Source organism: Lemur catta, chromosome 26, assembly GCF_020740605.2.
Source record: "Lemur catta isolate mLemCat1 chromosome 26, mLemCat1.pri, whole genome shotgun sequence".
NCBI lineage: Eukaryota > Metazoa > Chordata > Mammalia > Primates > Lemuridae > Lemur > Lemur catta.
The window spans coordinates 5487321-5500106 of NC_059153.1; the positions used below are offsets into that span (position 1 = coordinate 5487321).

Consider the following 12786-nt stretch of genomic DNA (forward strand, 5'->3'; position numbering starts at 1 on the left):
CAAATGGAGACAGAGATTGGAAAGAGTTACTATATGTCACAGATGATGGACGAACTGATAGTTCTCCCGCTCCCCCGGAATTATTCTGTTGTGCTTTGAATACGGAATGTTCTAGAAATGCCTCCACTCACTTTAAACTCTGCAGATCATAATTGCAAGTGGCAGGGAACACATAACACATACTTGACCAGGAAGGAGGTCAATGACTCAATTTAAAGAAAAATTTGCAGACTATTGATATAAACAGATGCATGACTGATCATAAAATTTCAGTAATTTTTATGCCAGAGATTATGTTAATTTATAAACACTCTCTATGAGGTTGAGAGTGACATTTAAAAACCTCTCTCTCTCTTTTTTTTTAACATCATGGATTAATTTCTGTCAGCCTTTCACTTATTTTATGCTGGTCATATAATTCAAAGCCATAGCCAGCCCCTCGACACTGGCAATGGCTTAATAAAAAATATGATACTGAGTCATGCTGAGGGGACAACAGCAGAATTACAAATGTTTCTAAATCCAACTAAATGAAAATATTAAATTTTTGGCACTCTAATAGAACAAAATATACTGCATATATTTTTCTGTACCTAATATACGCTTAAATTATGTGTGGAAATAAAATTTGCACTTCATAAGTCACCATGTTAACACAAGTTTTAGACCATTAAAATATCTGTGTTCAAATTGATCCTCTCCCGTCTAACCTGATCTAGACTCTAGAGAATCATGAACGAAAAACAAGTACATTTTGTGCTTATTGACAAATGATGTTCTTTTACTTTTTCTGATTTCCAGTGAATAAAAAGCATTTTAATTCAGAAGTAAAATATATGAAGAGTACATTCTTTTGGTATAACTTTTGGAGGTCTGTCTTTTGAGATAATAGCATCTAAAAGTGCTTCTAAAAGTTCTGTAAGTCTACGAGAATAAGAATAATTTTAGCAAAATCGGGACTATGGGTTAATTTCCTTAAAGATATAGTTATAACATTAAAATAATGTACATAAAATTTCAGTGTCTGCATTATCTGTTTTGTATAAATTTCTGCCTCGTATTTGCTCAAATGTGTGAAATATTGAACTTCCTAAATAGTAAGAAGATATTACCTAATTTTGTTTGTACGCTGAACCTGGCATTGTTCCATAGGGGTGGGTATAGAATAAACTAATTTTAAATATTATATGAAATAAAAAGAACTGTGCAATGATAAATTAGAAAATACAGCCATGTGAATTGTCTACTGTTTACTTTTTTGATAACATTTGATTGTTATACAAAAACACTTTTAAAATTAAAATTAATAATAAGCACATAGCACTGATAACATGCTAGGCATTGCTCCAGATGAGAGCGATTCTTATTGTTACTCCCATTTTGTAGATGGAAAAACTGAGGCACAAAAAGTTTAAGTAATCTGTCTGTGTTCCCAGGGCTAGTAAAATGTTAGTCTGCAATTGAACACAAGCAGTTTGTTTCTAGTTTCTAGTCTTTAATTAATACTTTGTACGAAAAGCAAAATAAATAAAAAGTAACCAAAGAAGGAAGAATGTAACACTTTTCTTAACGTCGTGTTTGAAAGTAAATGACTCTATAGAAAATGCTATTTTTGGTAAAAACAAACTCTCACGGAAAAGACCAATGTTAATTCAATTTGCAAACATTATTCATGAATTAATTATTGATTGGGTCATATTCACTTACAAAGAACGGCAATGATTGTCACCAGAAATCATGTCCCGTGAAAAATAAAATGTGTAGCTCCCCTTCCTTAGAAAGCATCTTAATACTACACTTGTCTCCATTTTTCAATTGAGCTTTCATTGTGCAATTCCAATCAAGCTGTAAGTATTTCCAGACTAAAATATTTCACTCTAAACTGCATGCATTTATTTTTTGCTTTTTAATCAGCACTGCGTCCTTCCCCTTTCAATTGGGTGAATGACTTTTAGGGACGGCTTAGAGATACGCCCTTCTGGGGTGAGATTGTTTTTAGCACGTGAAGGGCAGAGAAGCTGAACAGGAAAGAATACATGAAACATATAAATAAGTGAAGCTAGTCTAAGAAATGCAGAATCAATCATTATTACACTGGGCATATGTGATTAAATGTCTTCAAAACAATGAGTCTCATCAATCAGCATCCTCGTGCACTGGAAAATCAGATCGTGCTGGGGGAGCTGAGACAGCCACCGCGACAAGGCCACCTCCTCTCGGTTGCACGTCACAGCAAGTGAACTAGCACCAAAGTCACTTCCTTGATTTGCAATCTTTTTTTTTTTCTATAATGTAAAATCTCCGTATAGAAATGTGACTGAATAGGGGTGAGGCGTGTCTTTCTGATAGTGAGTGTCACTAATGTGTAACTCAGCTCTGCAAGAAACCTGGACAGCCCCGAGTGCATTAACACGTACTCAACATAACATGGTCACACCCTTGAAATACGTTATAGATGCACTTCAATGATCCTACACGTAAAGTAAGTGTACCAATCAAATAAAAGTTACAGATGTATGTGAAGGACACTAAACTTCCAGAATTTACAGATATACATATTTTGCTCATTTTCTAACATGCAGTATCCCCACAGCATAATAGCATAATTCTTCTGCCATTATCGTGTTAGGTTAGTTTCAACATAGAGAGTCAATAAGGTCTGTGTAAGAGATACAGTTCAAAATGTATCTCTTTTATTTTCTGTATCTTCCTTCAATAACTCCTCTTGTGATATTGATTCGTGTGCTGCTCATTTCCTACTGGATGTGTACCGTGCACATGTTCAAAATTTTAAAGAAGAAATAGGAAGCGTTATAAGCTCTACCAGCATTAACTTTGCAAATGTCTGGCGGGTTTAATAGGTCTGAGTATGAAAAGTAAATAAAAACGAAGGCAGTTATCCAGATATATTTCAGCCAAAAGAATGGCTTTACTTTACTATATAGCTATTTAAGACAAAATTATATTATCTGTGTGTGAACTTCAAATAATCCCATAATTTTCCCCCCTGCATGAGTAGATACGCCTTTATAGTTTTCTGCTTTATAACTTCATAGTCAGAGCATCTTAGGCCTGAACTCATTTCTTGAGGCGACTTTTGAAGAAGATTTTCAAATTGCAAGCTGGAATTGCTTTCCCTGTGGGGATACGATGACCCAAATCTCTTTCTGCAAAATGTCCTTTTAAAATATGCAATCATTTGATTTGTCACGTTGTCTAAATACTAATTTTCCTTCTATTACTTTAAGCAGATTTACATGTTTCAGTGTAGGAGAAAGCAAGCATCAGGGAAAAGCCAATATGACATTGCTACTTCAATATTCTCATAAACCATGCTGAGCTTTTACCTTAAAAAGCCTCTTTGAGTAAACAAGCTGCATTTATGATAATTAAAGACTACCTTTGCATAGGCTATTTTTAATGAGTCGGGAAATTGCATACGTGCATAGAGACTACTGTGAAATGTTGCCACTAAGATGCTGCGAAGAAACTACAGTGCGAAGTTCTAAACAAAGCATTTAGCTCAGAGCTTGAACACACAAACAGGAGGACTGTAGCTATTCCTCTAATACAGGACCCAACGCACAGCTTTGTACTATTTTTGTCATCATTGTAAGACAATCGATTTTATGAACATAGTTCATGCGTAGTGCCAGACATTAGAACGCTAGTATTCGGGAAATGAAAGTCAAAATCTGGAGGGGAGGTTGGATAAAGAGGTGAGAAAGAAATGTCAGAACAGAGTCAAGCATGCACACCAATCACATTTTGAGAATTTGCTGGGAGGCTGAAACTGACCAGAAGTGCAACTGAGGCTGGATAGAGATGGACAGAAATACAAACTTGATTTTGCTGCTTTGAATATAAATGGGGCCAAATTAGCAATAATATTTTTAAGGAACAATCCTGCAAGGAAAGGCAAAGTAACAAGGTGACCCTTAGGGTCTATTAAATTTCTTTCAGGCTATAACATCTCTCTCCCATTGCCAGATGATTTCCAAAAATAAATAATATGTACAAAAGCATCCAATACCTCAACTATTCAATAATTTTAAAATACTGTCAATTATTACCAGTAGTGGTATCATCATCATCATCATCATCATCATCATCGTCACTATGCTTTTTATCTACACTGTGCTGAAAAACAAGAGGCAAAATCATACGCAGAACAACGGTTATGGTTTCTTTTATCGAGTAGAGAAAGTCAATTTTCTTTCTCTTTTGCCCTTGATTTTAATAGTATTTGCCAAAGTAAACAAGCTCATCGATTTTGGATCTGGCTACTCATATAATGCACCCGAGTTTTTCCCATAATCAATTTTCTCCTACTTATGGAACATTGAAAGTCCTGTCTCCTATTTATATGTAGCTGCCTGAGAACACAAAGCTCCTTCTTACCTGTGTGGTAAAACTTCCCTGAAAATCCAAGGTTGAAGGTAAAATTTGCAACCTGAGTGCGCAGTAAATTTTGGGTCTCTAGTAATGCCTGAAATAAATAAGAAATTAACATGATTTTAGAAAAGTAAATATGAAGTTTGGGGATGCCTCTTTTGCAAATGTGTGTCGTGAGTGAAACAAAATACTATGAGCTTTCTTGTTTTGGGAGGTTTCTGATGGGTATTGTTATGTAGTCTTCATATTTCAAGTATTATAATTACTGCTATTATTATTTTTATTGAAGGATACCAATTATGAACCAGGGAAGTCCAAGCACATCATGGGCTGTTGAGTGGCAATTCTATAACTTGCACAACACTGACATCATTTTTCATTTCTGCGTGAGGCATTTCTTGAATTTCAGATTATTGTACTTCCTTTCCTTGGGGAAAATTTTTCAGAATTGTTGGATATAGACAAGTCTTGTATTTCTTGGTAAGGAATAGCAGGAGAACTTTCATCTGAACTGCAATTTAGTATTTTATTTAACTGTGCTACCTTCCCATCATTTTTAAAGGCATAATTATTAAGTCAAAAGCTTGCGTTTTTATTTCACAAGCTAAAGAGCAATGTATATTTTATAGGGTATTGCTTGCAAATCTAGAGATATGAGGAAGGAAATAACACATAGGAATAGATACCCTTTATATCACTATTAATAATTCTATTAAAAAATCCTCTAAATTTGACAAACATTTCCCTAATTTCTAGATTTGGAACTATACTATGTTAATTTCTCATTTGTAGACAGGATAAGAACACATTGATAATAATGTGTTAGAATTAGTCATGTAAATTTCCTGCCAATCCTTCTATGGTTATATTCCTATGTCAACATATGTATTAATATCATAATTCAGAACTCTTATGTCCTTGGACTTTTTAGTTTGCTTATTGGTCTGCTTATTGATTCAGAATGTTTTTCTATGTTTTCCAGTGGATTTTTTCTTAAAAGGACTTACTTTGTTCTGACAAAAATGAGAAAGTCATTTCAAACTAGGATATTGATAAGAATGAGTTTGGGTTACTCTTGTCCATTTGTTAAGGTGAATAAAGGGCCAGACATTTACACAATTTTTTTGCATTAGTCATGGTGGCTAAGCATTTGCTTCAAAGACTTGTGAACCTATTTATTCTTTTAGAATTAAGGGGGTCTCCTGCAAATTAGTTTAATTTACAAAAAAATAAGAAAGAAATGACTGAATAACTAAAATGTTGATAAACTATGTAGTCAGTGGTTATCCAAGATCACAATTATGCTGGTGTGATCATGGTCAATCTTATTTAAATATTATCAATTAAACAGACAAAGAAAGAATAGACTCATTAGCTTAACTTAGTTCAATAAAATACTAAAATCAATTTTTAGAAAGATCAAATACTAAAAAGAGGGTAGGGTTAAAATATCTATTGAACTAGTGAGCTTATTGGTAAATGCTGTGTAACATAGCCTTAAAATAAGAATATGAAGCATATTTCTCTTTGTGAATTCCTTTTTCTGGCTCTTTTGCTTTACTCGATGCATAATTTCTGAGCCTCCTTATTTTGAAACATGTATATATATTTTGATTTCTCCCTTCCCCTGTTGTCTTCACCACTCCAATTCCATCCACTCAGTGTTCTTCCTCTGAGTTATCGAAGTCATTCTTTATTCAGCATTTATTTATCCATCATCTATTCTTAAATTTAAAAAAAATTTGGTGTAGATGAATACAGTGTTGAATTTACAAGCATGGCCCTTGTAAACTTGGACCTTACAGCCTAGAGAGGGAGAGAGATGTTCAATACACAGTCACACAAATATGTAATCATAGTTCTTGATAAGTGCTGCAGAAGAAATCTAGATCATGCTGTGATTGACATGAGCAGGGACTTTAGACTGGGGAAGTGGGGCCACCCATTTGGTGCTTTTTTAGGGACAAACTAATAAAGATCGAATAATCCATTTTTCCCCAATCCACTTGACACCACCTTGGGCAGTCCCTCATTATCTTTTCTTTGGGCTCTTAAAATGCCATGGCCTCCAAGAGTGTTCCCAGCTTCCATTTTTATCTGTCCCTATAATTGCAGGTCTGACACTCTGCAGTCTTGCAAACAGCCCAAAGGTGGTAAATGCAGGGCACTCTGGGGTCCAGGAGGCTCTTCAGTGCACGACTCAATTTTGTCAGTCTTTTCATATATCTAATCTCTTCTTTTATGTGTGAAATAAGACAATGGTGAGTACTTATTGCATTGCATAATTGTGAGAATTACACTGGATAAGGTATGCAAAGTGCAGAGCTGAGGTTCTGATGCAGAGTAAGAGCTGAATAAATACCGTCTGTCACTGAACCCTGAAAGCATCATTCTCTCCCTGTCAGTGAGGTATCCTTGATGCCTCCACGTGCATCACTATTTTCCCCAAATCACCACGTTCTCCAGTTAAATCGAACTATCTCCCCCTTCCTACCTTTCTGCATGACTTTTCTTTGGCCTCCCTTTGCCTAGAAAACCTCCCCAGCTCCAAATCCCATTTCTCAAACCTCACCCATTCTTTAAATCTCTGCCCAGATGCCGTGTTTTGGTATAAAGCCTTCTCTGATATCTCAAGAGCTTTTTCTTTTCTTATCTCTCAAAGTAGGTTTCTAAATTATTTTAAGACTTGCATCACTTTCCAGTTAATATTGCATCAACTCTTATTTCTCTCTGTGGTCTATAAGCATCTACAGGCCCATCAAACCTTACTCATTTTTATGTATCTCCCGGTGCTAAATGTGTCTTCATGTACGTATTCTAGTATTAAAAGTATGATAAAAGTACATATTAATGCAGAGCAATAAATTGGATCAGTTTAACTTATTCTTATTAGTAATATTTTTGCAATGGTAAAATGACAAAAGTGGTTCGTGGGCCATACCACAAAATAATAGAAGAGCAACATAGATAGGAGCTTGCATTTCACCACACATTTTATAACACAGATGTCTTATAAAGTTGTATTATAGATGTCCTGCTAAGACAAGCTCACAGAGACAAGGCAAATGGATTTTCTTCCCTGGAGCTAATTACCTGTATGAAGAATTCGACAGACCTTTCTATTATTGAAAGAAATAGAGTTGTCTAGTCAAGGCCTCCCATGTAATTTTGACTAATGTGGGAGTAAGAATGACAAATTCTATAACTAAAAACAAAACAAATCGATCTACAAAAAGCAAATCTTAAGAGGTTTCAAGTCTCCCTACTTCAGTGTAAGTCAATGGTCTTTGGTTTTCAAAATTCAGAGAAAGGGAGTTTTCATACCTTTCAATAATGAAAGAAGAGAGATGCAAATAATAATGCATATATACAAAATCAACTCAATTTTTAAAAGTAAAAATTGGAAATAAGTTTAAAATAGAAAAGTGATAAACCATAAAAATCAAGAAAAAAAAGTAGAAAACCTAAAGAATTGAAATACAGCAAGAATCTAAAATACCAGAAAAATATTAGGAAAAGAATAATATGAATAAATGAATATAAAGTTAAGAATCAATTAAGCATAATGAAACTCAAAAAAACTCTCTTATTTTGGAAAGACTTGTTAATGAGCTAGAAATAAAATGTCTCACTTTGAGTTAAAAATCCAATATTAAAGCTTAAAAAAAGCACGTAGGTGTAAATACACTTTTTTGTACTGAATATATTGTGAGGAAACTCTAACTTTTAAAAACATATGTAAAATAAAATATACTTAGACTTTGGACAATAAACATCATTTACTGTCTTTAATGACATGCAAGTCATAAAAAACAATTTAAATGGCTTTGAATTTTTCCTTGCACTATTTATACACTAAGTAACTTGACTGGATATTACAGGGAATAAATATATAACTTATTTTTTAAAGGCAATGATTTGTTATTTTAATAAGCATTAATTGAATTAATTCATTGTTCTCATAATTCACTGCTCAGTATTTAAGAAAGCAAGTCCAACTTTGCTCCTATATAACTCAAGTAGCTCTTCAAAATCTCCAATGTGCCATTTAGTGAGTTGACTTCATCTACATAAAGTGGGTGTTCCTGATCTATTACATTTTTTGTCCCAAAAAATATTTTATGTTTTCATGAGAGCTCAAGTAGGATGGAATAAAAGCAGCCTTGTTCAAATATTCATATTTTGGAGAAAAGATGATGGAATGAGTGAGTAATCAAGTAAAAATACTGCCTTAATGATTTTTTATTTAAGAAATGTATTAGATACAAGTTAATTGTGCAGCAAATATCATATTGACACAAACATCTAACCTTATTTAAGGAACCTAAAACAATGGAGAATGATATGCATATTATTACTGATCTTTTAACATAAATGTTGTGATATTTATATTAAAATTAGTATTAGATATTAGCCATTTTTAAATGTATACTTTTATTCCATTCACTGAACTGTTGAAATAAAATTCCTAATTATTACTTTATTAACTATAGCTCCTCTAGTATGATAAAAAATTTACAAAGTATTAAAATTTGTGACAACAAAATTCTGTGTACTTGGATAAATGAAGTCTAGTAGCTGTGTTAAATAAGTTCTTAAGGAATCTATTTCCTAAGAAACATTTCATCAACTACAAGGATATTTCATTAACCGATTATTTAGTTTGTTTGATATTGCAAATATCTATCCCCTTGGGCCATGGACAATGAATACAAAGTCTCTTAAAAAAATCTTACATTCCACATTATTTTACATTAATATCTAGAATTACCATTAGAAATTTGAGTTGTCTTTATTCTTCCTAATTGCTGCATATATCAAGCAAGACATATTTTTTACTACAATATCCTTGTTAATTACTAACATATCTCACATTTACATAATACACTTTTTGGGGCAATTTTTGTGGTAACATTTCATGGCTAATAGGAAGCAATTTGCTTTTCTTTATTAAGAGCATTAAAACTTCATGCCCCAGACATCATGGACGGTAAACATTTGATTCTGCTCAAATTGAATGCACCGGGCGTTTTGCTCTGCCATATTAGGTTTATTTATGTGCTGTGTTCTGCATTGTTAGCTGCTAATGAGACTTCAACTCTTATTGCTCTAAGGCCTGAACACTAACCTCATTTTAATGAGTTCATTATTTGCTGTCTTCTGAAAGGAAGACAACAAATTTTCCTTTTAATTAAAGGTCAAAACACCTCTGGCGAAGGAAAGAGAAGAGGTTATCCAGCCCTAGAAGGAGTTGAGAGATAGCTCTTGCAGATTTCGAAGCTAAGCAGAGTTAGCGTGGACTGGGGTAGGCCCTGGTTTCTCAAGAATACAGACAGTCAATCAATCTCGAGCGACCAAGGTGCATCTGAATTTAAGACAAATGAGAACACTACCGCGTGATAGCTAACGTGCCTAAGACTTTGTAAAAGATGAAAGTCAGCCAAAGCAATTAAAGAGGCTTTGCTTCTAACCAAAAGGGCCATGTGGATCAATACCACTGCAGGAGCAAGATTTCTATTTTGCATGACGAATGGGTTATGGGGTGGAGAGAACAGATGCCGTATTAATTGAGCCAAGTAAAACCATTCTCAAATATTTTATCACGGAAGGCAAAACAGAGGCAAATCGATATTTTGGGGGAACTGCTTTTAACAATTTAAAGGATAGGGGACCCAGCGTGAGTTATAGGAATATGTACTGTATATTCAGATGAAACTGGTTGCTAAACTGTGACATTTCCGGGAGTATCAGTTGTTACTTGCAGGCAATGCATGCATCTAACTGCAGGAGAGAGGTGAAATGTCAATAATATATGATGCTATTGAAACAGATAATATGAACAACTAGCTACTTACGTAAATTTCAATACAAATGAAATCAAGAGATTTGTGCATAATAATTAAATGGTGTGTTATACTTACCAAATAATATAGTTAGATTGAAAATCAAAACATTTTCATTTTGCCCTGATGACATACACATTCTACATGTAGATTATTTGAATCGTATCCGACATTGCTTTCTAATTAAGAGTAAACTTTTTAATACTATATTTTCATTGAAATATATGCCTTCAATAACTTCATATTAATATGTGAAATCTAGTACGTGCTTTTTTATGTCACTAGCATTGTTCTTGGCTTAAAGTTTGTGATCAATAAATCAATTTTTCATCAATAAATTGTTTACTTACAGAAAAATTGTAAAGATAGTACAGAAAGTTTCTATATCCCAATATCCATTGCATCTTACATTTAGTGTTGTAAATGTTACAATTAATGAACCAATATTGGTATATTATTATTAAGTAAAGTCCATATTTTATTCATTTTTTCCTGTTTTTCCCTAATGTCCTTTTTCTATTCCAGGATCCTATCAGAATAGCATGTTACATTTAGTTGTTTTATCATTTTAGGCCACTCTTGGTTATGAGATTAACAGGTGTTTTTAATTTTGTTTAGAGCAGTTTTAGGTTTATGGAAAAATTACCCAGAGAGTACAGAGTTCCATGTACTCCCGTTCTCCTCCTGTTACTATTTTCCATTATTATGGTACATGTGTACAGTTGATGAATGACTATTGACACATTATATTAACTACAGTCCACAGTTTACACTAGGGTTCGCTCTGTGTGGTGCAGTTGACCCATGAACACAGGTTTGAACTGTGCAGGTCCAGCTTAGAGGAGGATTTTTTTCCAACAAATACACTCAGCCCTCTGTGTCTGGGAGTTCCATATCTGCAACCAAACGTGGATCGAAAATACAGTATTCACATTGGATGAGGAGGCCAGACTTTTTGTATTCCCTGTTTTGCAGGGCTGACTATGGAACTTGACCATGCGCAAATTTTGGAATCCGTGAGGATTCTGGAAGCAATTCCCTGCAGACACCAAGGAATGATTGTGCATTCCATGAATCTGGACAAATGTAGGATGTCATGTATCTGTTGTTGTTGCATCGTGCAGAATGCAGACACTAGAGTGTAGACTAGAATGTATCTAGACCGTAAAGTGTAGAATAGTCTCACGCCCCGAAAATCTCCTGTGCTCCTTAATCATCCTTTCTCCAACAGCTGCTGCTCGCTGATCTTTTCACTGTCTCCACAGTTTTGCCCTTTCCAGGATATCATTTAGTTGGAATGGTACATGATACAATATGTAGCCTTTGACAATCTTCTCTCACTTAGCAATATTCATTTACGATTCCTCTGTGTCTTTTTGTGGCTTGGAGGCTTATTTCTTTTTATTGCTGGATAATATTCCATTGTATGGATGTACCATGGTTTGTTTTGTATCCATTGACCTACTGAAGGACACCTTGGTTACTTCCAAGTTTTGGCAATTATAAATAAAGCTGCCATAAACATTCACGTGCGGGTTTTTGTGAGGACATAAATTCTCAACTCATTTGGGTAAATAGCAAGGAGTGTCATTGCTGGATTGTATAAATGACTCCCAAATCTGTTGTTCCTCAGAGTTCCTACGGGAACTCTACATCTTACGTATAGGTGGCATCATCTACTCACTGATGGTTAGCTGAACTGTGAATATTTTATCTGAGATCTGTATATTTTACTTAAAGAAAATAGCCATTTCAGTTCCAGAATTCAATATTCCAAAAGAAGGAATGAAAACTCATAAAATTAAGTAGTATTTAAATAATTATATATATGTATTTATTTATAATAATAGTTTCAGGCTACGCTATAGATAGTATGTGCTTGGAATTTCAAATAAAGAGATGACATTCATATTGCAAAGGAGCCATATTTTATTAGCAATTTTAGCTGAGGTGTTAAAATATGTTTTTGCTCATTATTCTTATTTATGAGCTAGGATTCTAGAGGCCTATTGAATATAAGAATTACATCTGGGTGAGTGTTAACTACTAAATTGGACCCAGTTGGAACAGTTTTGGATTCCTTTGTTTGGACAATAAGCTGAATTAATAGCACATTTCTTCATGATCTTTATTTGTGAGAAATAAGGTAGACACCAAAGTTACCTGGGTGTTTCGTCACCCTCTAGTCTTAAAATTATTGTTTATGTTTTAAATCAGATGAGTTCTAGAGGTGGTGGTGGGTAAGTCGAGGACCAAGACCTAGAAAGTAACTGTCTCCAGCTGCGGTTTGGTACGATGCCTTCCAATGGACATAGATTCTGTTGCCTTTATATCTATTTTTGTTGGAGAATTTATGTGTTCTTTAAATTCTGCTTTTGACAGAGAAATAAATTTAAAATATTTTTTAAAATTATATTTTAGCTTCGGTTTTAAAAACCAAGTGATGAAGGCATCTGTCCATATAGGCATTGTATGAATTCTGGAAATCTGTGCATTCATAACATCTATCTTTTGCTAAGCAGATCTCTAATTACTTAAAGTTGCATCC

The 12786-nt window shown here is 34.1% G+C and overlaps 1 protein-coding gene across 2 annotated transcripts in view; it reads right to left on the reverse strand.

The window, feature by feature from the left end:
- NDST4 (N-deacetylase and N-sulfotransferase 4) overlaps window positions 1-12786 on the reverse strand; it is a 166742-nt gene that overhangs the window by 94351 nt on the left and 59605 nt on the right. For both annotated transcript variants that reach the window (XM_045537367.1, XM_045537369.1), the window contains one exon: window positions 4402-4489. In XM_045537367.1, the coding sequence (XP_045393323.1) occupies window positions 4402-4489 (88 nt within the window). The remainder of the gene's footprint in view (window positions 1-4401; window positions 4490-12786) is intronic.